The sequence below is a fragment of the Rhinoderma darwinii genome, chromosome 3 (assembly GCF_050947455.1).
Source record: "Rhinoderma darwinii isolate aRhiDar2 chromosome 3, aRhiDar2.hap1, whole genome shotgun sequence".
Classification (NCBI taxonomy): Eukaryota; Metazoa; Chordata; class Amphibia; order Anura; family Rhinodermatidae; genus Rhinoderma; species Rhinoderma darwinii.
Window position 1 is genome coordinate 248,844,279 of NC_134689.1, and position 26,649 is coordinate 248,870,927.

At 42.5% G+C, this 26,649-nt stretch overlaps 1 protein-coding gene across 8 annotated transcripts in view; it reads left to right on the forward strand.

Moving 5' to 3' along the window:
* The window catches only part of HERC1 (HECT and RLD domain containing E3 ubiquitin protein ligase family member 1), a 180,052-nt gene that overhangs the window by 60,210 nt on the left and 93,193 nt on the right, over nt 1–26,649 (forward strand). For all 8 annotated transcript variants that reach the window (XM_075857663.1, XM_075857666.1, XM_075857668.1 and 5 more), the window contains exons 17-22: nt 7,398–7,589; nt 8,178–8,399; nt 8,566–8,739; nt 8,832–8,946; nt 9,701–9,821; nt 25,671–25,842. In XM_075857663.1, coding sequence (XP_075713778.1) covers nt 7,398–7,589; nt 8,178–8,399; nt 8,566–8,739; nt 8,832–8,946; nt 9,701–9,821; nt 25,671–25,842 — 996 coding nt within the window. The remainder of the gene's footprint in view (nt 1–7,397; nt 7,590–8,177; nt 8,400–8,565; nt 8,740–8,831; nt 8,947–9,700; nt 9,822–25,670; nt 25,843–26,649) is intronic.

Here is a 26,649-nt window from a genome sequence, read left to right on the forward strand (position 1 = left end):
AGGCAGGAGAATAGCTTTGGAGGAACACTTTAATCTGCCAAATACTGTAATTTAAAGGCTATGTAAACCTTTGAAAGGCAAGAATACATATAGATTTTTTTTAACAAAAAGGTGTATCCGTGTGTATTGTGTAGCTTTGAAAATACTTTTTATTAAAAATAATTTCTACTCAGATCAGCTGTATCTAGCGCTATTCACTGAATCCTTGAGTCCCGCGGAACTTAGATGTGATCGATTTACAGGTGGATCCTGCTGTCAACGAACCAGTCCGGATACAGTGAATAGCGCTAGATACGGCTGGCCTGTATAGAGAATACAGACCAGCTGTATCTAAAATAAAAAAAAGTTACAATTATTTTTAATAAAAAGTATTTAAAAAGTTACACACAACAAACTAATACGCCTTTTTGTTGAAAAAAATGTTGTCTTTTAAAGGTTTGCATAGCCTTTAAGATGTATTTTTGAAAATGATCGATGTCTGTAGGTGTTTAACCGATTCCCGACCGCTCACTGTAAATTCTTGTTGGTGCTTGCTGGGCTCTGTGCAGTGCCGATGTGAATTCACAGTGGGCAACAGAGCGATCGGGTGCCTCAGAGTGGCGCTGACACAAGGAACGCGCTGTTAACACCTGCCTCTTGTCCCGAAGACATAATCGGGACCTGATTGGATCAGGTCATGCTCGTGTGATCATGGCATCGCAGGGAAAGTTTGTTGTAGCAACAAACATTCCCAGGGATCGTTTGCGGGTGTTGTAATGGTCGCCGGAGGCCATACAATGGCCTCCGGGTCTGCCATGCACAGAAGCCTTTGAGGACCAGCCGTAGGCTGGTCCTCATAGGTTTCCTGTCAGAGTGTCTGTCAGCGTCACACTGACGGTTATAATACATTACACTACCCAGGCAGTGTAATGTATTATAGCAGCGATCAGTGCTGCAGGTCTTCAAGTTCCCTAGTGGGACGTAAAAAGAAGTTAATAAAAATGTTATGTAAGGGTATGTTCACATGGCTTATTTTCAGCCGTTTTTCGTGGCAAAAACGGCCGACAAATCGGAAGCAGAACGCCTCCAAACATCTGCCCATTGATTTCAGTGGGAAAACGGTGTTCTGCTGCGACGGGCTGTTTTGAAAAATGACCGCGTAAAAAAACTGCCGCGAAAAAGCAGTGCATGTCACTTCTTCAGCCATTTTTGGAGCCGTTTTTCATAGACTCTCTATAGAAAAATAGCTCCAAAAAGGCCATAAGAGACGTCTGAAAATCAGGAGCTGTTTTCTCTTGAAAACCGCTCTGTATTTTCAGATGTTTTTGAGTTTGTGTGTGCACATAATAAAAGTTATAAGTTATAAAAACAAAAACTGGCTTTTTTTCCTATAATAAGTCTATTATTATTGGGAAAAAAATTAAAATTTAAAATGACACGTATGCGGTATTGCTGCATTCGTAATAACCTAAACTATAATATAATTATTTCCCCACGGTGGACACTGCAAAAAAATAAATAAATAATAAAACAATACCAGAATCGCTGTTTTTTTGGTCACCACCACTCCCAAAATATAGAATAAAAAGTGATCAAAAATTCAAATATAACGCCAAAATAGTAGCAAAAAAACTACAACCCGTCCCGCAAAAAACAAGCCCTTACACAGCTTTTTGGACTAAAAAATAAAAAAGTTACGGCTTTCAGAATATGGTGACACAAAAATTAATTATTTTTATAAAAAAGTGATTTTATTGTGTAAACCATAAAAAACAAACTATATACATATGGTATTGCCTTAATCGTATGAACCTTCAGAATAAAGTAAAATAGTCATTTATATCCCCTAACGCCGTAAAAAATAAAGCATTTAAAAGTTTCCACTGTTTAGGCACCATATATGCAGAGGTCTTGTAGTGCCAAAAGTATATTCTAAAAAAAGGGAGGCCCCAAAATCCTCTAGGTGCTCCTTTGCTTCTGGGGCCAGTGCTTCAGTCCATTAGCCCATATTTCTAAAAACTGCAGAATCTGGGAAATTAATATTGAGTTGCATTTCTCGGGTATAACCTTCTGTGTTACACAAAAAATTGTATTACAAATTAATTTGGCAAAAAAAAAATGAAATATGGAAATTTCACCTCTACTTCGCTTTAATTCCTGTGAAACGCCTAAAGGGTTAAGAAACTTTCTGAATGCTGTTTGGAATACGTTCAGGGGTTCACTTTTTAAAATGGGGTAATTTATGGGTGGGTTCTAATATATAAGCCCCTCAAAGCCACTTCAGAACTGAACTGGTCCCTGAAAATATAGCCTTTTGAAATTTTAAAAATGTGAGAAATTGCTGCTAAAGTTCTAAGCCGTGTAATGCCCTAGAAAAATAAAAGGACGTTCAAGAAACGATGCCAATCTAAAGTAGACATATGGGGGATGTTAACTAGTTACTATTTTGTGTGGTATTACGATCTGTTTTACAAGCAGATGCATTTAAATTTAGAAAAATGCTAATTTCTGCAAATTTTCTGTAAATGTTGTCATTTTTCATAAATAATAAATTTAGCAACCAAATTTTTTCACTAACGTAAAGTACAATATGTCACGAGAAAACAGTCTCAGAATCGCTTGGATAGGTAAAAGCATTCCAGAGTTATTACCAGGTTATTACCACATAAAGCAACACGTCAGATTTGCCAAAACAGGCTGTGTCCAATGTTCCCTCTAAATCTTGGCAGCTCCTGAGTGGGGCAGTTAGGGAGCAGGGCAATTCTCCATCAAAGGTGGGTGATCTGATGACCAAAAGTAATACCCCCAGTAAACGCTAATATACCGACTAAATAAGAGAACTTATGTTAAATTAGTTTTAATTATTTTTATAAATCCTATAATACTACAAGCCCACCAGTAAAATAGGCCACTATAAACACCAATTATAGGCATCAATGAAAGAATCCTTCATTACACCACTGCCCCTGGAAATAGCGCCACACAGACCCCCCTGTAGATATCGCCACACAGACCCCCCTGTAGATACTACCCCATGTTGATACTGTATATGCTGCCACACGGACCCCCTTGTTTGTAGATACGGCCACACAGACCCCCTTGTATGTATATGCTGCCACACAGACCCCCTTGTATGTATATGCTGCCACACAGACCCCCTTGTATGTATATGCTGCCACACAGACCCCCTTGTATGTATATACTGCCACACAGACCCCCTTGTATGTATATACTGCCACACAGACCCCCTTGTATGTATATACTGCCACACAGACCCCCTTGTATGTATATACTGCCACACAGACCCCCTTGTATGTATATACTGCCACACAGACCCCCTTGTATGTAGATGCTGCCACGCAAACCCCCTTGTATGTAGATGCTGCCACACAGACCCCCTTGTATGTAGATACTGCCACACGGACCCCCTTGTATGTAGATACTGCCACACGGACCCCCTTGTATGTAGATACTGCCACACGGACCCCCTTGTATGTAGATACTGCCACACGGACCCCCTCGTATGTAGATACTGGCACACGGACCCCCTTGTATGTAGATACTGGCACACAGACCCCCTTGTATGTAGATACTGGCACACAGACCCCCTTGTATGTAGATACTGGCACACAGACCCCCTTGTATGTAGATACTGGCACACAGACCCCCTTGTATGTAGATACTGGCACACAGACCCCCTTGTATGTAGATACTGGCACACAGACCCCCTTGTATGTAGATACTGCCACACAGACCCCCTTGTATGTAGATACTGCCACACAGACCCCCTTGTATGTAGATACTGCCACACAGACCCCCTTGTATGTATATACTGCCACACAGACCCCCTTGTATGTATATACTGCCACACAGACCCCCTTGTATGTATATACTGCCACACAGACCCCCTTGTATGTATATACTGCCACACAGACCCCCTTGTATGTATATACTGCCACACAGACCCCCTTGTATGTATATACTGCCACACAGACCCCCTTGTATGTATATACTGCCACACAGACCCCCTTGTATGTATATACTGCCACACAGACCCCCTTGTATGTATATACTGCCACACTTCCCCCCCCCCCCTTGTATGTATATACTGCCACACTTCCCCCCCCCCCTTGTATGTATATACTGCCACACAGACCCCCTTGTATGTATATACTGCCACACAGACCCCCTTGTATGTATATACTGCCACACAGACCCCCTTGTATGTATATACTGCCACACAGACCCCCTTGTATGTATATACTGCCACACAGACCCCCTTGTATGTATATACTGCCACACAGACCCCCTTGTATGTATATACTGCCACACTTCCCCCCCCCCCTTGTATGTATATACTGCCACACTTCCCCCCCCCCCTTGTATGTATATACTGCCACACTTCCCCCCCCCCTTGTATGTATATACTGCCACACTTCCCCCCTTTGTAGATGGCCACGCTCGGCCCCCCCTTTGTAGATGGCCACGCTCGGCCCCCCCCTTGAAGATGGCCACGCTCGGCCCCCCCTTGAAGATGGCCACGCTCGGCCCCCCCTTGAAGATGGCCACGCTCGGCCCCCCTTGAAGATGGCCACGCTCGCCCCCCCCCTTGAAGATGGCCACGCTCGCCCCCCCCTTGAAGATGGCCACGCTCGGCCCCCCCTTGAAGATGGCCACGCTCGGCCCCCTTGAAGATGGCCACGCTCGGCCCCCTTGAAGATGGCCACGCTCGGCCCCCCCTTGAAGATGGCCACGCTCGGCCCCCCTTGAAGATGGCCACGCTCGGCCCCCCCTTGAAGATGGCCACGCTCGGCCCCCCCTTGAAGATGGCCACGCTCGGCCCCCCCTTGAAGATGGCCACGCTCGGCCCCCCCTTGAAGATGGCCACGCTCGGCCCCCCCTTGAAGATGGCCACGCTCGGCCCCCCTTGAAGATGGCCACGCTCGGCCCCCCCTTGAAGATGGCCACGCTCGGCCCCCCCTTGAAGATGGCCACGCTCGGCCCCCCCTTGAAGATGGCCACGCTCGGCCCCCCCTTGAAGATGGCCACGCTCGGCCCCCCCCTTGAAGATGGCCACGCTCTGCCCCCCCCCCCTTGAAGATGGCCACGCTCTGCCCCCCCCTTGAAGATGGCCACGCTCTGCCCCCCCCCCTTGAAGATGGCCACGCTCTGCCCCCCCCCCCCCTTGAAGATGGCCACGCTCTGCCCCCCCCTTGAAGATGGCCACGCTCTGCCCCCCCCTTGAAGATGGCCACGCTCTGCCCCCCTTGAAGATGGCCACGCTCTGCCCCCCCCCTTGAAGATGGCCACGCTCGGACCCCCCCCCCTTGAAGATGGCCACGCTCGGACCCCCCCCCTTGAAGATGGCCACGCTCGGACCCCCCCCCCTTGAAGATGGCCACGCTCGGACCCCCCCCCCTTGAAGATGGCCACGCACGCCCCCCCCCCTTGAAGATGGCCACGCTCGGCCCCCCCCCTTGAAGATGGCCACGCTCGGCCCCCCCCTTGAAGATGGCCACGCTCGGCCCCCCTCCTTGAAGATGGCCACGCTCGGCCCCCCCCTTGAAGATGGCCACGCTCGCCCCCCCTTGAAGATGGCCACGCTCGCCCCCCCTTGAAGATGGCCACGCTCGCCCCCCCCTTGAAGATGGCCACGCTCGCACCCCCCTTGAAGATGGCCACGCTCGCCCCTCCCCTTGAAGATGGCCACGCTCGCCCCTCCCCTTGAAGATGGCCACGCTCGCCCCTCCCCTTGAAGATGGCCACGCTCGCCCCTCCCCTTGAAGATGGCCACGCTCGCCCCTCCCCTTGAAGATGGCCACGCTCGGCCCCCCCTTGAAGATGGCCACGCTCGGCCCCCCCTTGAAGATGGCCACGCTCGGCCCCCCCTTGAAGATGGCCACGCTCGCCCCCCCCCCTTGAAGATGGCCACGCTCGCCCCCCCCCTTGAAGATGGCCACGCTCGGGCCCCCCCCTTGAAGATGGCCTCGCTCGGCCCCCCCTTGAAGATGGCCACGCTCGGCCCCCCCCTTGAAGATGGCCACGCTCGGCCCCCCCCTTGAAGATGGCCACGCTCGCCCCCCCCCTTGAAGATGGCCACGCTCGCCCCCCCCCTTGAAGATGGCCACGCTCGCCCCCCCCCCCTTGAAGATGGCCACGCTCGCCCCCCCCCCCCCCTTGAAGATGGCCACGCTCGCCCCACCCCTTGAAGATGGCCACGCTCGCCCCCCCCCCCTTGAAGATGGCCACGCTCGGCCCCCCCACTTGAAGATGGCCACACTACAGGAGGAGGTGGTCATTCAACGAAGATCGGATTACTTTTGTTTGGGGTTGATGACGGCACAGGATTGGACCAGTTCAGTCACCTGACCTTATGTCAGGTGACTGGATTGGTCCATTCCCGGCACTGACCTCACTTGTCAACGGACGGCCTGCATGCAGTCTCTGATACTCTCGGCTATCTCCTCCCTCTCTCAACTTCCGGGAGTTCTCATTGGGTGGCCGCACCGTGAAGGTGAGTGAGGGAGGAGATTGAGAAACTGACAGTGCACAGGCTTTAAATTTTCAGTGAGCGGGGGGGGCCGTGGAAGGTGCGCGGCGCGCGCACCTTTATAGGGAACATTTGCTGTGCTCTCAAGGGGTTAATAACAAGGGACCTTTTTATTGAAGCGGATGACTCAGAAGAGGCACTGAATATTTACAATTGCTGTCAAGGAGCATAATAATCTTTCCTGATTAGATGAACATTTGTGCACAGATATTTCAAGTGTGCCATATATATCACTCTTTGTATGGCAATAGGCAAAATTTGCTGCGAATTTGATAACACATTTACAGCATGACCTCAAATTTTGTCCTGACTTTTTATCATCGTCGTATGTATGCGGTTTTGTGAAACCCATTCACATGCACGACATTAGACTTTAGTTGTTGTTTGAGACTTTAGTTGCAGATATTCAGTGCGCATTACCTAATTTTGACCTTTCCTAAATCATCACTGAAAATAGAGAATTTATATCCTTAAAGGACTGTAGTCAATGTCGAGTCCAAAAAAATAAATAAATATGCTGCAGAAAATGTAAAGAATGAAAAAAAATGACTCGCCTGTTAAAATCCTTGCTGCTCCAGCGCCTATGCTCCGGTGGGCTTTCGCCAGTCTCTGTTTACATTCTAGCACATGACCACTGCAAGGCTGATGCCAGTAACTTGACCGCTGAGGTGCTGGAGTGGTGGGGGATTTTACAGGCAAGTAATTTTTTCTATTTTATTTTATTGCTATTTCTGCAGCCATTTTTTGGGGGACTCTTGGACAACCCCCCTTTTAATGTATTTGTGAAATCACACACACTTACATGTGAATCGATACTTTGTAATGCATAGTAAATTGAAATTAAATGTGTAATCTCTTCTTCGTTTAGATGTTGTCTATGTGTCTGCAGCAGGCAGCATGCTCTGCCAGCTTATTAATGCCTTGCTATTACTGCCAGTTTGGATGGCAAGACCTTTGCTCAGTTACCTACTGGACCTGCTGCCGCCTCTAGATTGCCTAAATAGATTGCTGCCTGCAGCTGTTCTTTTGGAGGATCAAGAGTTACAGTGGCCTCTTCATGGTAAGTGATCATTGTAAGGCCTTAAAAAAAAAAAAAACAGCACACGGACTTATTCTATTCAGACGTCTGTGATTTTTCACGCAGCGTGTTTCCGTTGCGTGAAACTCACTACATGTCCTATTCTTGTCCGTTTTGTGGACCACATCGCCCATTGAAGTCTATGGGTGCGTGAAAATCACGGACAGCACATGGATGTCATCCGTGTGCTGTCCGTGTTTCACGCAACAGTTGCAAAAGATGTTGAGAAAATTAATTTAAAAATGTACACCAACACTGACATTAAAAACTGATGCCACACGGAACGCTCAATGATGGCACAAGTTATTGAAATGCATTAAATATGGTTCGTTTTTTGCGGACGCAGAACGGACACTCTTGTCTGAATCAGGCCTAAGCTTGTTTTTATGTCTTGCCTGATATGTGAACATTTTATTAAAAAATAAGTGAGAATGGAAGTATGGGGCTCAATATCAGGTATCCAGTTCATGTAACAGTGTTTACAGCACTACTATGTTCTTCTAGGACTTACTACATTAGCAGCAGACCAGGGACCTCCTTTCGTTAAATATTTTCTCATTTTCCCTTCAGGAGGGCCAGAGCAAGTCGACCCTGCAGGTGTATTATTGCCTGCACCAGCTCAGTCTTGGGTCTGGCTCGTGGACTTGGAGAGAACGGTTACATTGCTGATTGGGCGTTGCTTAGGGGGTATGCTGCAAGGATCACCCACATCCCCAGAGGAACAGGACACGGCTTACTGGTTGAAGACGCCACTATTTGGGAATGGTATTGAGATGGATGTTCCTCAGTTGGGTAAGGGGCTTGGTTCATAGCCAGCAAAATGTATAACATTTAAATAGAAAGGAAAGTACTGAAAACAACCTGCAAAATAGCATCAATTTTCTACTTGCTTTATATCATAGCCTTGAGACATTCATATTTTTAATAGAGCATTAATTGATCTTTATATCTCCCTTAGACAAGTGCATGAGTGCATTGTTGGAAGTGGCTCTATCTGGAAATGAGGAACAGAAAACCTTTGATTACAAGTTAAGACCAGACGTTTCAATTTTGGTTGATTTAGCAGTCGGATCCACCAAGGAGCCAGCACGCAGCCTATGGATCAGTATGCAGGATTATGCGATTAGTAAAGGTACATGAATAATAAGTACAGGCTGAGCCTGTTATTTAATCAACCAGAAATGAATAAATATGAAACTGTACTCCTGGGTTTCTCCATTCTAGATTGGGACAGTGCTGCAGTTACTAATGAATTGCTGCTGGATACAGTATCACGATTTGTTCTCGCTGCACTTCTAAAGCATACAGGCCTTTTATCGCAAGCCTCTGGTGAAAGCAGGTCAGTGTTTATGTTCCAACTGTAAGATAACTGCACATATGTCCTCTTACTTGTTTTCCAAGAGTGACAAACACTTTAAGGCTTCGTTCACATCTGCGTCAGGGTTCCGTTCGTCGCTTCCGTCTGACCTTTCCGTCAGGGGAACCAATGAACCGAACCCTGACTGAAACAAACGGAAACCATAGGTTTCAGTTGCATCACCGTTTCCGTTTGTCACCATTGTGCAAGGGTTCCGTCGTTTTGACGGAAGCAATACTGTAGTCGACTGCGCTATTCATTCCATCAAAACTACGGAACGCTTGCACAACGGTGACAAACGGAAACCATTTTCACCAGATCCGTCACCATTGAAATCAATGGTGATGCAAACGGAAACCTATGGATTCCGTTAGTTTCAGTCAGGGTTCCGTTCATGGGTTAACCTGATGGAAATCTACGACGAAACCCATGAACGGAGCCCTGACGTAGATGTGAACGAAGCCTTCGCAGTCCTAAGCATTCCGGTTCAGTTGCCTCCCAGCTTTCCCATACATCGGAATCGCAAATCTTGCTGTATAACTAGGCAGATTAGCCATCCAGGATTTTAGGAAAAATGGGAATAAAATGGGGAAATTGGACTATCAAATTAATATTAAAATTACATACATTACTCAAAGTTCATATGCATATTATATGCAATCTCATGCTCTGAGTAGATGTTTTTTTTTAGTTTTGTTACTGATATATTATTAATCTTTCTGATCTGTTTGCTTAGATACCAACCAGGTAAATCTCTTGCTGAGGTATTTCGATGTGTGTACAAGGTCAGGAGTCGCTTGCTTGCCTGTAAGAACATGGAACTGATCCAAACTCGCTCATCATCCAGAGAGAGATGGGTAGGTTATCAGGCTCGAACCTAATAAATATATATTTTGTTTTGTTTTGGGAGGGTAAAAAATATTTTGTGTATTCTACTTAACCTCTCAAGCACACAGCTTGTTTTGGATTTTGTTATGCGACCCCATTTTTCAAATCTGATGTGTCACTTTATGTGGAAATAACTTTGGAATGCTTTTACTTATCGAAGTGCTTTTGAGACTTTTTCTTGTGACACATTGTAGTTTATGTTAGTAGTAAATTTTCGTTGATATTTTTGTTATTCATTAAAAAAATTGAAATGTAAAAAAAATTGGAAAAATCCGCATTTTCCTAAATTTGAAATTCTTTACTTCTATAATAGATAATGACATAACACAAATTATTAAATAAGGTTTACCTTATGAAAGCAAAGTGGAGGTGACAGAAAAATCCGCCTGGAAAAAAAGGCTTAAAAAAGAATTTTAATATTAAATCCTTTAAAATTTGGCCTAGACTCGCCAATATATTCCTGAAGACACCAGGCTAGCCAGGTAGGTGAAAGCTAGATAAGGGTATCAATAGTGAGTAATATTCACATGAAGTTTAACTATTGTATCTGATACCTAGCAGAATTATGCACACTCTGCTAGGTATCTGATCTCAATTCAGTGTGAATGCATACTGTGTCTTAGGTGTTGCTTTGTCGCTATTGAGTATGAATGCACACTCTGCTAGGTATCGGATCTCAATTCAGTGTGAATGCATACTTTGCTATCTGTCCAGGTAGGGATAGTTTATTTTTAGCTAGGATTATGTGCCATTACTACAATAGTTGAACTTTATGTGAATATTTCTCACTATTGATACCCTTATCTAGCGTTTACCTACCTGGTTAGCCTGGCATCTTCAGGAATATGTTGGCTAGTCTAGCCCAAATTTTAAAGGATTTAATATTAAAATCGTCTTTTAAGCGTTCTTTTCCAGGCGTTTTTTCTATTTTCAGTAACTTGAACGCAAAATCTCTAACCTTATATCTTCACAAAGCGGAGGTGAAATGTACAAATTGCATTTTTTTGTTGCAGATATTCAATTTTATTCAATTGATTTCTGTAACAGAGAAAAACAACTCCATATTTATTACGCAGATTCTGCATTTTTCAGAAATATCTCATATGTGGCCCTGGTGTGTTTTTGGACTTAACCTGTTAACGCCGAAGGACTGATATATCCGTCCTCAGCAGCTGCTAGTTCGCGCAGGAGGACGGATATATCCGTCCTCTGATCACGTGGGTACTGACCGTGTACACACGCGATCAGCGGCAGGAGCACGGCTGTTATACACAGCCTGGCTCCTGCTGCAACTGCCGGAATCTAAGCGCGCTCCGATTCCGGCAGTTTAACCCATTAAATGCTGCTGTCAATAGTGACAGCGACATCTAATGTGTTTGACAGAGGGAGGGAGCTCCCTCTGTCACCCCATCGGCGCCCCCGCAAAGAAATAGCGGGGCGCCGTCGGGTTTCCATGGCAGCCGGGGGCCTAACAAAGACCCCCAGGTCTGTCTTCAGCAAATGCCTGTTAGGCCATAATGTTTTGATATACTAAGTATACCAAAGCATTATATATGCGATCAGCAGTTCGCATAGTGAAGTCCCCTGGTGGGACTAAAAAAAAAAAATTTAAAGCAGTTAAATTTTGTGAAAAAAAATAAATTAATTTACAGTCAAAATCAAAGACAACGACTTTTTTCTTGCCCAAAAAGTGGTTTTATTTAGTAAAAGTGCCAAAACAAATAACACACATATATATGGTATCCCCGCGATCGTAACGACTTGAACAATAAAATGAACACATTAATTAAACCGCCGGATGAACGGCGTCCAAACAAAACGCCAAAAACAATGGCAAAATTCTCTCCTCCCATTGCCCCCCATAAAAAATTAAATAAACGTTAATCTATAAGTCCTATGTACCCCAAAATAGTACTAATGAAAACTACACATTGGCCCGCAAAAATCAAGTCCACATACGGCCACATTGACGGAAAAATAAAAAATTACGGCTCTTGGAATGCAGCAATGCAAAAACAAGTAATTTTTTCCTAAAAGGCTTTTTATTGTGCAAACATAGGAAAACATATAAAACCTTTACATATTTGGTATCCCCTTAATCGTGCCGACCCATAGAATAAAGGTAATATGTTATTTACGCTGCATAGTAAGCGGCGTAAATTTATAACGGGAAAATCAATGCTGGAATAGCTGCTTATTCTCTCCTAAAATAAAGTTAATAAAAGTTAATCGATATATTATAAGCATCTAAAAATTGTACAATTACAAAATACAACGTGTCCTGCAAAAAACAAGCCCTTATACGGCTATGTCGACGGAATAAAAAAAAAGTTACGACTCTTGGAATGCGACCGTGAAAAAACAAAAAATAACGTCATTAACGCGTAAAATGGCCTGGTCATTAAGGGGTTAAAGGCTTTTGAAATCGCTTTATTTTTATAAAAAGATGATTGGTGCAACTTTCAAAATACTTTTCATGAAAAATTATTTTTACTTTTTGAGATGCTGCTTTGTATTCTGTATACAGAGCAACTGTATCGTGTGCTCAAACTTGTATGTGTCAGGTCAGCGGGACTGACGCTTTCAGTGTCCACGGGTCCTACGTGTCTCTGACACGCAGGATTGGGCTGCTATTGATCATATCTAGGTTATGAACTTAGATGTGATCAATTTCGCGTGGATCCCGCTTTTACTGAACCAGTCAGTCCCACGGGCCTGACGGATTCAGATCTTAGCGCATGATACAGCTGCTCTGTGTACAGAATGCAAAGCGGCTGTATCTCAAAAATGAAATATAATTTTTAATAAAAAGTATTTGGAAAGTTACACCAAACACACTGATAGACCTTTTTATTTAAAAAAAAAACCAAACTACTACTTAGCCAATAGCCTTTTAACGCATGTCTCTGAAACAAAGGATCACCTTGTGCAATTTGGTGCCTCCTTTTTATAAGGATATTTTCCAGCCACCGTTTCATGTTTTTTTTGTTTTTTTGAATCAAAGAATATTTATTTTTTATTATGTGGATATGTATAATACATAACAATATTCACAGAGCTAAGTAGTGGAATCATCAAAGAAAAATAACAGCAATACTAATGACATACCATGTGCGGACATTTGATAAAATACCGGCCAACAATATTACATTGTTGTATATGCTCCAGACCGTGCAAAGTCAGATTCATATTCTCAAAAAGAGAAGTAGAGTACAAAACAATTCAACTACCTTCAATACCCATGAACAAAACAGGTTGCCGAACCCATTCCAGGATACCGCTCATTGGGAATCAAGAAGCATAACATGAGGATGTGCGCATTAATCCTTGTAATACGAACTGTGGGTCCAGTCATGCCAATTGTACGTGAATTTGGAAGACTGAAGATATTGAGAAGCAATCAATTTCTCGTATGCACATGTAGAGTTGACCAAATTAACGATTCCTTGCACATGAGGTTGGGCACAAGATTTCCAATGTCTCGGCAGCACTAGCTTTGTAGCCATAAAAATATTTTCTATGATGGCACGCGAGGTGCCCAGGAAATCTCCTAGGCCTATTAGCAATAGTGCCAATTCTGGTGTAAGTGGAAAAATACGTTTCGTAACAGATTGTGCGACATGATAGGCTGCTAACCATAATGGTTTGGTGGTCGGACATACCCACAGAATGTGCAAGAGAGTTCCTGGATCTCCACACTTCCAGCAAAAAGCAGAAGTCGCTGGGAACATTAGATGGAGTCTGGAGGGTGTGCAATACCACCAAATGTTAGTCTTAAAGATTGCTTCCTGCAATGAGTTAAAGCGAAATAATTTATAAATACAGTCAAACGTTCCCCTCCATTGGTCATCAGAGAAGGATATTTTTAGATCTTTTTCCCATTTAAGCATGGCAGTGGTTTTAGTAAATTTGCATTTATCCCCTAGTATGTTGTAATAAAACGAGATTCCTTTACATCTCTTATTCAAGGAGGTGAGGTGCCGAAGAACCTCCCACGCAATGCTGTTGTATAGAGGAATGGAGCGCTGGAGGAAATCCCTCACCTGTAAAAACGTATAGAATTCCGTGTTGGGAAGGTCCAAAGTATTCGTGAGGTGTTGGAAATGGAGGGTGTTATGTCTGTCGTATATATCTGGTATCAAAACGATACCAGTCGCTCTCCACTTAGATAGGTCAAGAGACTGAATCTGATCTTATTTAAAGAGGCTCTGTCACCACATTATAAGTGCCCTATTTCCTACATAATCTGATCTGCGCTGTAATGTAGATAAGTGTTTTTTTATTTTGAAACGCTATCATTTTTGACCAAGTTATGAGCAATTTTTGATTTATGCTAATGACTTTCTTAATGCCCAACTGGCCGTTTTTTAACTATTGACCAATTGGGTGTTGTGAAGAGAAGTGTATGACGCTGACCAATCGGCATCATACACTTCTCTCCATTCATGTCCATTTGTACTCAGCACAGTGAGATCATTCTGTGCTGTCACATGCATCCACGTTAACTTTACCGAAGTGTCTTGAGAGTGAATAGACATCGCCTCCAGCCAGGACGCAATGTCTATTCACACTCCCGACACTTCGGTAAAGTTTGTGTGGGACTTAATTGCTGCACAGCGTGATCTCGCTGTGCTGTCATTCATAGTGTGATCTCGCGAGATCACGCTGTGCAGCGATTAAGTCTCACACAAACTTTACCAAAGTGTCTCGGAGTGTGAATAGACATCGCGTCCTGGCTGGAGGTGATGTCTATTCACTCAAGACATTTCAGTAAAGTTAATGTGGGTGTATGTGACAGCACAGCATGATCTTGCAAGATCACGCTGTGCTGAGTACAAATGGACATGAATGGAGAGAAGTGTATGACGCGGATTGGTCAGCGTCATACACTTCTCTTCACAATGCCCACTTGGTCAAAAGTTAAAAAAACGCCCAGTTGGGCAATAAGAAAGCATTAGCATAAATCTAAAATTGCTCATAAGTTGGTCAAAAATGATTGTTTTTCAAAATAAAAAACACTTATCTACATTACAGCACGATCAGATTATGTAGGAAATAGGGCACTTATAATGTGGTAACAGAGCCTCTTTAAAGGAAAGAGGAACGTGTTGTAGAGGGACAGGCGAGTCGTGTGGGGTGTTAGATGTAAATAAAAAATATTGGGGGGAGAGGGCATCCCGGTCTAGTACTGTTGCTGATATCGAAGGCGTCCGACAGGGTGCTGTTTACATAGACTCCAGCAGCTGGGTTGGAGTATAGAGCATGGATTGCGGAATATATTGAGCCTCCAAATTTGGCAAGGACAGAAAACGCATATTCCCAGTTTACCCTGTCAAACGCCTTCTCAGTATCCAGGGAAAGGAATGTGGTTGGAGAAAGGGCTTTTTCAGCTATCTGCAATATTTGGAGAAATCTTCTGGTGTTGTCTGGAGCTTGTCTGCCCTGTGTAAAGCCTGTTTAGTCATTTTTAACAAGGGTAGGTATTATTGACAATAACCGATTAGCCAGTATATTTTCACGTCACCATTCAATAGAGAGATGGGGCGATAATTGGAGGTGAAGTCTGTTGGTTTCCCTGGTTTGGGTAATGTGACCATAAGAGCAACTCTTTAAGAAAAGATCCAGTTGATATTGCCAGGTTAAACATCGGTAACATGTGGTCAATCAAAGTAGTCACAAAGGATTTGTAGTAGACGTTAGATAGTCCGTCAGGGCCAGGGGTTTTATGTAGGGGAAGGGACTCGACCACCCTTCCTATTTCCTCCTTAGTTATTGGCAGGTTTAATGTGGCCAGTTGTTCTGGGGGAAATAGAGGGTAGGCGAGTTTTAGCTAGAAACTATTCAATCCCTGTCCGATTTACGTTGGGGAGTTGTACTGTCATCTTTTAAGTTGTATAGAGATTGGTAATAGTCTTTAAATGCATTGGCATTACCCCTTGGTGTGAATATGGGTTGGGAGGTGAGAGGGTGTTTAATAAGTGGTATTCTAGATTTTTGAGCAATGCATTTGAGTCTTTCGGTGAGTAGTGCTCCCGATTTGTTATCTTGGGAATAGTTACGTGATTTCATTATTTTCAGGGCCGCCTTGTGTTTTTGGATAAGCAGGTTTTTTTAAATGAAGTCTTGTGTCTGCCAAGGCGGTGGTGGCATGAAATGGATGCTTTTTATTTTGGGCTTCTAAAGTCCGGATCTTTTCTAGGGTGTCTCGGATAAACGTATCCCTTTTTGGTTTTTTTAAGTCTGCTGCCCAAATGGATAAAGGTTCCCCTTATTCAGGCATTGTGTGCATTCCAAAGTATAAATGCCTTAATATATGGGGGGCATTAAATAAAAAATATTCAGTGAGTGCCGTTTGTAAGTCTTTAGAGAGCGAGTCATGGGAAATAATGTAGGAATTGGCTCGCCATACATAGTCTGAGACTCAGAGAAATTGTTTCTTTAGTGTAACTGTTATAAGGGCATGATCAGACCATAGTATCGTACTTATATCTGCCGATGACACCCGGTCTATCAAACTCTGGTCTATCCAGAACATGTCTATCCGGGATTATGATTTGTCTAGCTGAGTAATCTGTAAAATCTTTTTCACTATCATGGAGCAGACACCATGTGTTGTATAAATTTTCCCTCTGTCTTAATGAGTTGAGTGCTTTTCCTCGGGGGTGAGGATGACGAGGAGTCAAGCAGTGAGTCACAAATAGCATTAAAGTCGCAGCACATAATCAGGAGACCCTTCTTCATGGCATTTCGTTTTTTTAGTAATTTGTTTAGAAATCTATGTTGGTTGCAATTTGGAGCATACAGATTTACTACAGTATATTCTATCGAGTTAACAGAACAGTGGACTATAATGTATCTACTCAGGGCGTCTATCACCAAATAATGGATTGTGACAGTGTCACAAAGGGTTTGTGGACCCACTGGGCCATACCGCCTTGGCGGTAAGGCAGCTGGCCAACAGGGAGCAGGTGAAAGTCTATAGTTCGTATAGGTACCTGTGGCAGCTCAGACAACAGCAGGACAGGCTCGGCTTGGACTAGGCAGCAGGAAGACGTCAGACGTGGATACAGCACGACAAGACTTTGGCACAGCACAGTGCTCGACCAGGGTGGTATGGAAATACAAGGAACTGGGACAGGTACAGGAACTGGAACAGGTACAGGAACAGGTAGCACACTAGGAGGCCATCGCATAGACAAAGGGTAGTCCAGGGTACTCACGGGTCAAAGTTCATCAACAAGGTCTGGAGGATCCGGCTGAGGTGAGTGGACGCGAGCGCTGGGGCCAGCGCTTGCCGACTCGCGGCTGTCATGGGGGGAACGGAGCTGACCGCCCGCAGCTATGGACATTACAGACAGTAATAGTGTTGCAAAAGGCAATAAGAACTCCTCTCTTCTTTGTAGGAAAGGAGGAGTGAAGGATGGTGGGAAAGTCCCTGTGTTTCAGCCTTGGTGGGCCCTTACTTGATATGTGGGTCTCTTGTATACAAGGGATATCGCAGTATTGTTAAGTCATTTCTCTCCACATGGTGGGTCTTTTAACCCCTTCAGGACGAAGCCGATTTTTCAAACCTCACATGTCCCTTTCTGTGGTAATAACTTGGGAATGCTTTTACCTATCAAAGTGATTCTGAGATTGTTTTCTCGTGACATATTGTACTTTTAGTGAAAAATTGGGTCGATAAATTCAATATTTATTTGTAAAAAAAAAAAACAAGATTTGGATAAAATTAGCAAAAATTAGCATTTTTCTAAATTTAAATGTATCTGCTTGTAAAACAGATAGTAATACCACACAAAATAGTTACTAGTTAACATTTCCCATATGTCTACTTTGTTTGCATCATTTTTTGAACATTCTTTTATTTTTCTAGGACGTTACAAGGCTTAGAACTTTAGCAGCAATTTCTCATATTTTCAAAAAAATTTCAAAAGCCTATTTTTTCAGGGACCAGTTCAGTTCTGAAGTGGCTTTGAGGGGCTTATATATTAGAAAGTCCCCATAAATCATCCCATTTTGAAAACTGCACCCCTCAAAGTATTCAAAACCGCATTCACAAAGTGTTTTAACCCTTTAGGCGTTTCACAGGAAAGCAAAGTAGAGGTGAAATTTACAAATTTCATTTATTTTTTTTTGCCAAAATTCATTTGAATAAATTTCTTTCTGTACCACAGAAGGTTTTACCCGAGAAATGCAACTCCAATATTTATTGCCCAGATTCTGCAGTGTTTAGAAATATCCCACATGTGGCCCTAGTGCGCTAATAGACTGAAACACAGGCCTCAGAAGCAAAGGATCACCTAGAGGATTTTGGGGCCTCCTTTTTTTTTTTAGAATATATTTTAGGCACCATGTCAGGTTTGAAGAGGTCTTGTGGGGCCAAAACAGTAAAGACCCCCAAAAGTGACCCCATTTTGGAAACTACACCCCTCAAGGAATTTATCTAGGGGTACAGTTAGCATTTTGAACCCACAGTTTTTTTGTTTTTTTTTGCTAAATTTATTTGAATTAGCATGTGAAGATGAAAATCTACTTTTTTTTTCTGAAAAAACTTAGAAAGGCTATGTTCACACGGAGTTTTTTGCAGGCGGAATTTCTGCCTCAAAATTCCGTTTGGAAGTTTGAGGCAGATTTTCCTCTCCCTGCATACTGATTTTCGCTGCGTTTTTTGTGGCGTTTTTTTCCCCGCGGCCATTGAGCGCCGCGGACGTAAAACGCTGCGAAATACGCTCTCTGCCCCCCATTGATGTCAATGGGAGGTCAGAGGGGTAAACGCCCGAAGGTAGGGCATGTCGCATTTTCCCGCGAGACGGTTTTAGCGCTCACGGGAAAAAGACGCCTCCGCATTTTCGGGCCGTTTTTGCGGTTTCCGCGTCAAAAAACTCTGTGTGAACCCAGCCTAATTTTTCATTTTTACGAGGAATAAAGGAGAAAAAACACCCCAACATATGTAAAGCAATTTCTCCCGATTTATAGCAATACCACATATGTGGTAATAAACTGCTGTTTGGACCCTCAGAAGGGAAGGAGCACCATTTGGATTTTGGATTTTCTGTTTTTGCTGGAATAATTTTCAGTGCCGTGTCGTGTTTGGTCCCTCCAGTGCTTTGCAAAGTAGTGGAAACCTCCCAAAAGTGACCCCATTTTGGAAACTACACCCCTCAAGGAATTTTTCTAGGGGTAAAGTTTGCGTTTTGACCCCACAGTTATTTTGCTGAATTCACTGGAATTAGTCTGTAAAGGTAAAAATCTACTTTTTTTTCTGAAAAAAACGTAGCCATTTTTAATTTTTACAAGAAATAAAGGAGAAAAAGCACCCCAACATTTGTAAAACTATTTCTCCCATTTACGGAAATACGCTTTATGTGGTAATAAACTGCTGTTTGGACCCACAGTAGGGCTTAGAAGGGAAGGAGCGCTATTTCGCTTTTGCAGCTCAAATTTAGCTGAAATGGTTTTCGGGTGCCATGTCACATTTGCAAAGCCCCTGAGAGGCCAAAACAGTGGAAACCCCCCAAAAGTTACCCAATTTGGGAAACGGCATTACTTAAGGAATCTATATAGGGGTATAGTGAGCGTTTAGACCTCACAGGTCTTTTGCAGAATTTAATAGAATTAGGTAGTGAAAATTAATATCAACATTATTTCCACTAAAATGTTGAATTTTTTCACAAAGGATAAAGAAGGAAAAAGCATCCCAACATTTGCAAAGCAATTTCTCCCGAGTACGGCAATACCCCACATGTGGTCATAAATGTTTTTCCATTAGAAAGTAATTAACCCTTTCCGGACTGAACCATTTTTTTCTTTTTCGTTTTTTTCCTCCCCGCTTTCCAAGAGCCATAACTTTTATTTTTTTTTCCGTCAATAGAGCGGTGTTAGGGCTTATTTTTTGCGGGACGAGTTGTAATGTATGTTGGTACCATTGTTTGGTGCATACAACTTTTTGAGCACTTTTTATTAAATTTTTTGGTAGAGCCAAGGTGGCCAAAAAAATCTTGATTTTGCCGTATTAAATTCTTTATTTTTCACGGCGTTCACCGTGTGAGTTAAATAATGGTATATTGTAATAGTTCTGACTTTTACGGACGCAGCGATACCAATTTTGTGTATTTTTTAAAAAAAATTTACATTACTTAAGATAAAAAATGTGAAGTTTTTTTTGGGGACTTTAAATATTTATGACATTTTTTTTCAGTAATAATAACGATTTACTTTTTTTTTACACATTTTATTAGTCCCCCTAGGGGACTTGAACCAGAAATCAGTAGATCGCTGGTACAATACACTGCAATACTAATGTATTGCAGTATATTGTCATTTTTACAGGCTCCTGTAAAAGCGTGACCGCTGTTTCTGTCCGTTAGTCCTGGGTGTCCGCTCTAATACACAGCTGACACCCGCTGCGTATTGAGCCCACAGCGCATGAGCCCGCTCCATACATCACCCCCCACACCACGACATGCTATGTCGTAGTGCGCGAAGGGGTTAATGCGCAGCGAATGGTGCAGAGTGAAAATTAAAATTTTCCACTGATATGCCATTTTAGTGCACAATATGTTGTTCCCAGTTTGTGCCACTGAAGAAAAATACCTCATAAAATATTAACCAGGTTCTCCCGGGTATGGCGATGGCAGATCTGTGGGCGTAAACTCCTGTTTGGCCGCACTGTAGGACTCAGAAGGGAGGGAGTGCCATTTGTCTTTTGGATAGCAGATTTAGCTTGGTAGTAGTTCTGTTTGCCGTTTTGCTGGTATTTCAGTTTTTATAATGTGGGAGCATGTGTAATCTGTGCGGAGTTCATAAGGGTATAATAAGAGGGTATAATAATGGGGTAAATAAATAATAATCCGCAGATATGTGGCCGGTGTCGCACTGATAAATGGTGCCGGATGTTATCCGCTTTTGGAACACTCTGTAAATTTTGCATCGCCATATTCTGAGAGCCAAAACTTCTTTATTTCTTCTTCACTGGAGCCGTGTGAGGGCTTATTTGTTGCTGGACAATCTGTAGTTTTCATTGGTACCGTTTTGGGGTACATGCGATTTATTTTATTTATTTTTTTAATAACTTTTAATTCAATTTTTTGGCAAGCAAGGTGACCAAAAACAATCAATTGTGACTTTTTTAAATTCATTTTTTTTTTTTTTATGCCGTTCACCCTGGGCTATAAATGACCATTTTACGTTATTCGGCTGGTTGATATTACGGCGATACCATTTGTATATTGTTTTTTTGCAGCGTTTCCGCAATAAAATCACTTATTTATAAAATTTATTTTTTCTGTCCCCATATTCGGAGAGCCATAACTTTTTTTATTTTTCAGTCAAAAAAGCTGTGCATGAGCTTGTTTTTTGCGGGACAGGTTGTAGTTTTTATTGGTACCATTTTCGGGTACATGCGAGGCGTGGTGAACAAAAAAAAATAGTGATTCTAGCGTTGTTACTTTTTTTGCGCCATTCACCGTGTGGGAAAAATATTATAGTTTTTTAGTTGGAGTCGTTACGAACGCGGTGATACCAAATATGTGTACTTAACTTAACTTCTTTTTACACTTTTTTTAAAAAACATTTTTATGACCTTTTTTTTTTTTTTTTTTTTTTTTTTTTTTTTTACTTGTCCCTCCGACTGGTCCTCATAGGCTTCCGTACATGGCAGCCCGGAGGCCATTGCCTGGCCTCTGGTTGCCGAGACAAGGATCGTCAGCCACCGCAAATGCATGTGGGGGCTGTAAACCTCTTCAATGCGGCAATCGACCGCCGCATCGAAGGGGTTAATTGCCGATTTCAGCGGCGACGGGCCGCTGATCGGCAATGGAGAGAGCAGGGCAGACACCTTGCACAGTTAACTGCCGCTGCGGTGTAGCACCGTGTGGCGGTTAACTGTTAAAGCGCGGACGTAACTGCACGCCCAGGTGCGCAAAGTTACTGCTCACCTGGACGTGCATTTACGCCAATGTGCGGGAAGTGGTTAAAGGGGCTGTTAAGGCCTTTGACATTAAGTGATAAGATTTTAAGGACCATTAGGCAGTATAAGGGAGAAAATCCACTAATCCTATAAGTATCATGAGGTCTCATCTTAGTCCTAGGTGATCTAAGAGCAGTACGTATCAAGGTGAGCACATTACAACAATAACACATATAGAAAACAACTTTACAGAAGAATCGTAACACAAACATTATCGCACCGTGGTGCTCTGGTAACAAAATGAACCAATAGTTTGGGGGGAGAAGAACTATCTAGAGTATCCGTACGGAACAGTACTTGGTACTCTGTACTCACTCAGAAGTAATTTTAGGAAAGTAGAGAAGACTCGGGTTCCGCCGACTCAATTCCAGTCTTTGTTTAGGCGGCATAGTGGGGATCCAGCCCCTGGAGTAGATGTCAAGTTCGTAGCTTGTATATTCCAGCTCTTACACCGGTTCATGTTTGAAGAGGCCTTGATGGGCCAAATCATAAGAAACAACCCGAAAAAGACACCATTTTGGAAACTACTCCCCTCAAGGAATTTATGTAGGGGTGTAGTGAGCATTCGGACCACACAGGTGTTTCAAAGAATCTATTAAGTTTGGGCCACCAAAAAGAAAAATATTTTCGTCCCCAATAATATCTATTTAGTTTTTTATAAAAAATTTCATTTTTACAAGGAATTCACAAGAAAAAGCACCCCAAATTGTTTTTTGTTTTTTTCTGCAATTCTTCTGAGCACAGCAATATACCACATGTGGTCGTATACTGCTGATTTGACACACAGCAGGGCTCAGAAGGAAAGGTGTGCCATTTGACTTTTGGTGCACAGATTTTGCTAAAAAAATAAATAAGAAATCTGATGCAATGTTGACGTAAAAATGGCATTTTAAACATTCCCAATAATATGTCGTTTTATCTAAAATTTTGGATTTTCGCAAGGACTATAGGAGAAAAAGCACTCCAAAATTTGCTACACAATTTCTCCAGAGTATGGCAATACTTTTATATGTGGTCATAAACTGCTGTTTGGACACACTGCAGGCTTCCGAATGGAAGGAGCGCCATTTGGCTTTTAGAGCACAGATTTTGCTGGAATGGTTTTCTGTTGCCATGTTGCATTTGCAAACTACACCCATCATGGATTGATTATAGTGGGGTAGTGAACATTTTTGACCCCAAAGGTTTTGTGTAGAATTTATTATAATTTGACTGCAAAACTTAAAAACAAAAATGTCTTCCAATAAAATGTAGTTTTAGCTCAATGTTTACCATTTTCTCAAGGATTATAGGTGGAAAGGCACCCAATAATTTGTAAATTTCTCATGAGTAAGCCAATAACCAATATGTGGTCATAAACTGCTGTTTGGGTACACATCATGGCTCAGAAGGGAAGGAGCGCTATTTGGCTTTTGGAGCACCGATTTAGCTGGAATGGTTTGCCGACGACAGTGGTAACCCCCTGAGAAGTGAGCCTGTTTATATCCCCTGAGGCATTATACTAGGAGTGTAGTGAGCATGTTGATCCCACAGGTGTTGTACAAAATTTAATATGCAGTGGATAGTGCAGAGTGAAAATTGGATTTTTTTTTTCCCATATTTATGCCAATTCATTGCATAGTGTGTTGTGCCAAACTTGTGCTACTAGAGAGACGCACACCCCATAACTTGGTATGCGGGTACTCCTGGGTACGGCAATACCCCACATGTGGCTGTGATTTGCCGCCTGAGCAGACGGCAATGCTCAGAAAGGAAAGAGTGGCATGCAGCTCTGTGTACATTTGCATAAGCTATGCAATGTACATCCGGGTAAAAAATAATAAAGTGGGTACTATAAATAATACAATTACAATACAAGAGATGTATGATATGTCTTATAGCAATTCTTTATGCACATGCCAGGTTGTGTGGCATGTTTCACAATGGTAAATTATGTTCTTTCTTATCCCGCTTTTGTAACATACTTTGTTCCCTTTTTGGGTCCTTCTTTTATTGCCAGTGGATGGGATTTCGCTTGTAAGAGTGTTGCCCTATTACAATGTATGTGGCCTTGCTTCCAGAAGTACTGGGGTTTCCCCTTCCTGGTTGCTAAATATTGGGGCCTTGATCACCACGTCTTGGAAGTCCAGAAATTTCCACACTAGCCTGCACGTCAATGTAGCTTGTATGCATTATACAGTGCCATCTATACAATATGCAAGGCCAACTTTCTGTACAACACCTTCGATTTCCGCATGGTGCTATATGGATTCAGCACTTAATATGACAGATTAACCACTCCCATGAACCTATTGTAGTCCAGGATGCACTTTGACTTAGGAGTTTCTGTACTGGAAGCTCGTACTGGGGATGGGGGTGCTGCTATCACCATGTATTGTGCTCAATATAAGGACATTCCTCCTGTACTTATACTTGACACACTACACCGCAGTATTTCTGGAAGCGAGGCACTTTAATACAGAAGAAAAGGAGTGGCAGATGCCAGAAAGGCGGATGCCTCCTCGTCAGAGAAGAGTTTTTGGGCCGTGGAACCAACTGGTGTACATATTCTGCTACGAAAACATTACTGGTGTACAAATTGTACTTAAAAATGACTAGGGTACAAATAGTACCAAATTACTGGCGTACAAATTCTGTACTAACTATTTTAGTTACTGGTTTACAATTTGTACTAGAAATCATGATCACAAGGAGGTGATGGCGTGAAAAATTTGTGTACTAAAAATTATGGAGGTGGTCACTGGGAGGTGATGGCGTGAAGGGATCATGGATGTGATCACCGGAAATGGTGATGGTGAAGGGATTACGGAAATGATGGGGTGATGGCATGAATTGGTCATGGAGATGATACGGGTGATGGCGTGAAGTGATCACATAGGTGATCACAGTGGGCTGATGGGGGTGATGGCGTGACATTGATCACAGGGGGTGTGAACACAAAGATGATGGGGTGATCAGACTAGAATGATGGTAATGAACAGGGAAAATCATTCCTGGGGTGACACTGGGGAGATAAAAAAGAAACGCTTCCATCATCTCTAGCCCCAAACCATATATACACTATGCTGCCTATCATATTCAAATAAATGTATGATGATGGCTAACAGAAATTTACACCTTCTTCAAGGGTAACTTAACATTAAATTATTATTTAAAAAATATAAAAAAGCTACATGTTATCTGATCACTCCAAAAATACCCTAGTTATTAAAGAGCAATAACCATCTAAAGTAATAGATCACAATTAAATATAAGCCGGTGACCGCCTGCCTTTCCGGGCCTAGCTCCCATACAAAGTACGAGAGCACGGCCCGTAAAAAACGTAATTCCCGGCGCAGTTTTATGGCACGGACGCTCATCCGTAGCGTTGCGGAAAGGTGTCCGCGGCCAATAAAATTGAATGGGCCCGTAATTACGGCCGTATTTTTGGTCGTGTGCATGGGGCCTTACTGTCATGTTTTTAAAAATTATGTTCATCGGTTACTTTGTTATAACTATTTGGCCCGCCTGTTTTTGTCAAAAGCTACAACAGTTCTCAAAGAAAAAAAAAACAGTACTGGTGAATTTTCCAATCTTGTGATTTAAGTGAACGGTGATTTTGAGACGCGTACACGTTGCACTTACACCATGCAGTAGGTGTTTTTGCAAAAGCTGTCTGCAAATAGAAACTACTAAAACATGTACAGGTCTCCACATCTAGTTTTTGAAACTTTCAAAAATGCTATACGAAAATTGGGTCCAGATTCACCTCATGCCTTAACTTTGTAGTCTATGCAACTTTTTTTTAATTTTTTTTCTATTTTGGGATGTTAGTGGAGTATGCTAATTATTTTATCTATACTCTTGTCAGGTATCAGAAAATCAGGAATCTGCAGATTTAGGCTCTCAAGAGAATTCCTTTACTAGGACAATAGATGAAGAAGCTGAATTAGAGGAACAAGCGGAAAGAGAAAGAGAAGAGGGACACCCTGAACAGGAAGAAGAGGAGGACGACCGTGAACATGAGGTTCTTACTGCTGGCAGTAAGTATCTTTTATAAGAATTTTTTTTCATTTTTACAGGGTCGAGTTCTTCGGTTACTTTCTATTGAATGAAACACGAGTGAATATATTAAATGTATACTGTATACAACAATTATTACAAAAAAGACATACTTGTATTTTATACTAGACAAATTACATGTGCAAAGACAAAGCATTTCTTTAAAATATATATATATATATATATATCATAATTATTGTTTAAATACATTCATTTAACAGTTTTACATACATTTGATATTATGCTTTTTGGGTCGTTCTTTCCAATTCTTCAGCCTTTTTCTTCTCCCCCGAGTGGTCAATGACCAAAGAATCGAATGAAAAGTGATGCAAAAACAGGGATTAAATGTAACGCTGCCAACATCCAAACGAGTCAGGTAGTTTGTAAAGAAAAAAGGGATTTATTAACATAACATTAGTGGCTACGCGTTTCAATGCCGGTACGGCGTCTTCCTCAGGCCATTGGCATTGAAACGCGTGGCCACTCATGTTCTGTTAATAAATCCCTTTTTTCTTTAAAAACGACCTGACTCGTTTGGATGTTAGCAGCGCTACACTTAATCCCTGTTTTTGCATCACTTTTCATTCTGATCCTTTTGAAGGTGGTGAATCACACCGACCGGCTTGGGGATAGCTGCAGCCGACTGGACACTATATTCGTCCTTCTTTATGAAGTTGCACCATATAATAACTCCAAAAATTACGTATATGTTTTTAGATTAGCCACTTTGGGTTTTGTTTTTTTTATTAAAAGGTCAATCATTGTGTTTTGTGCAACTTTATAATTTC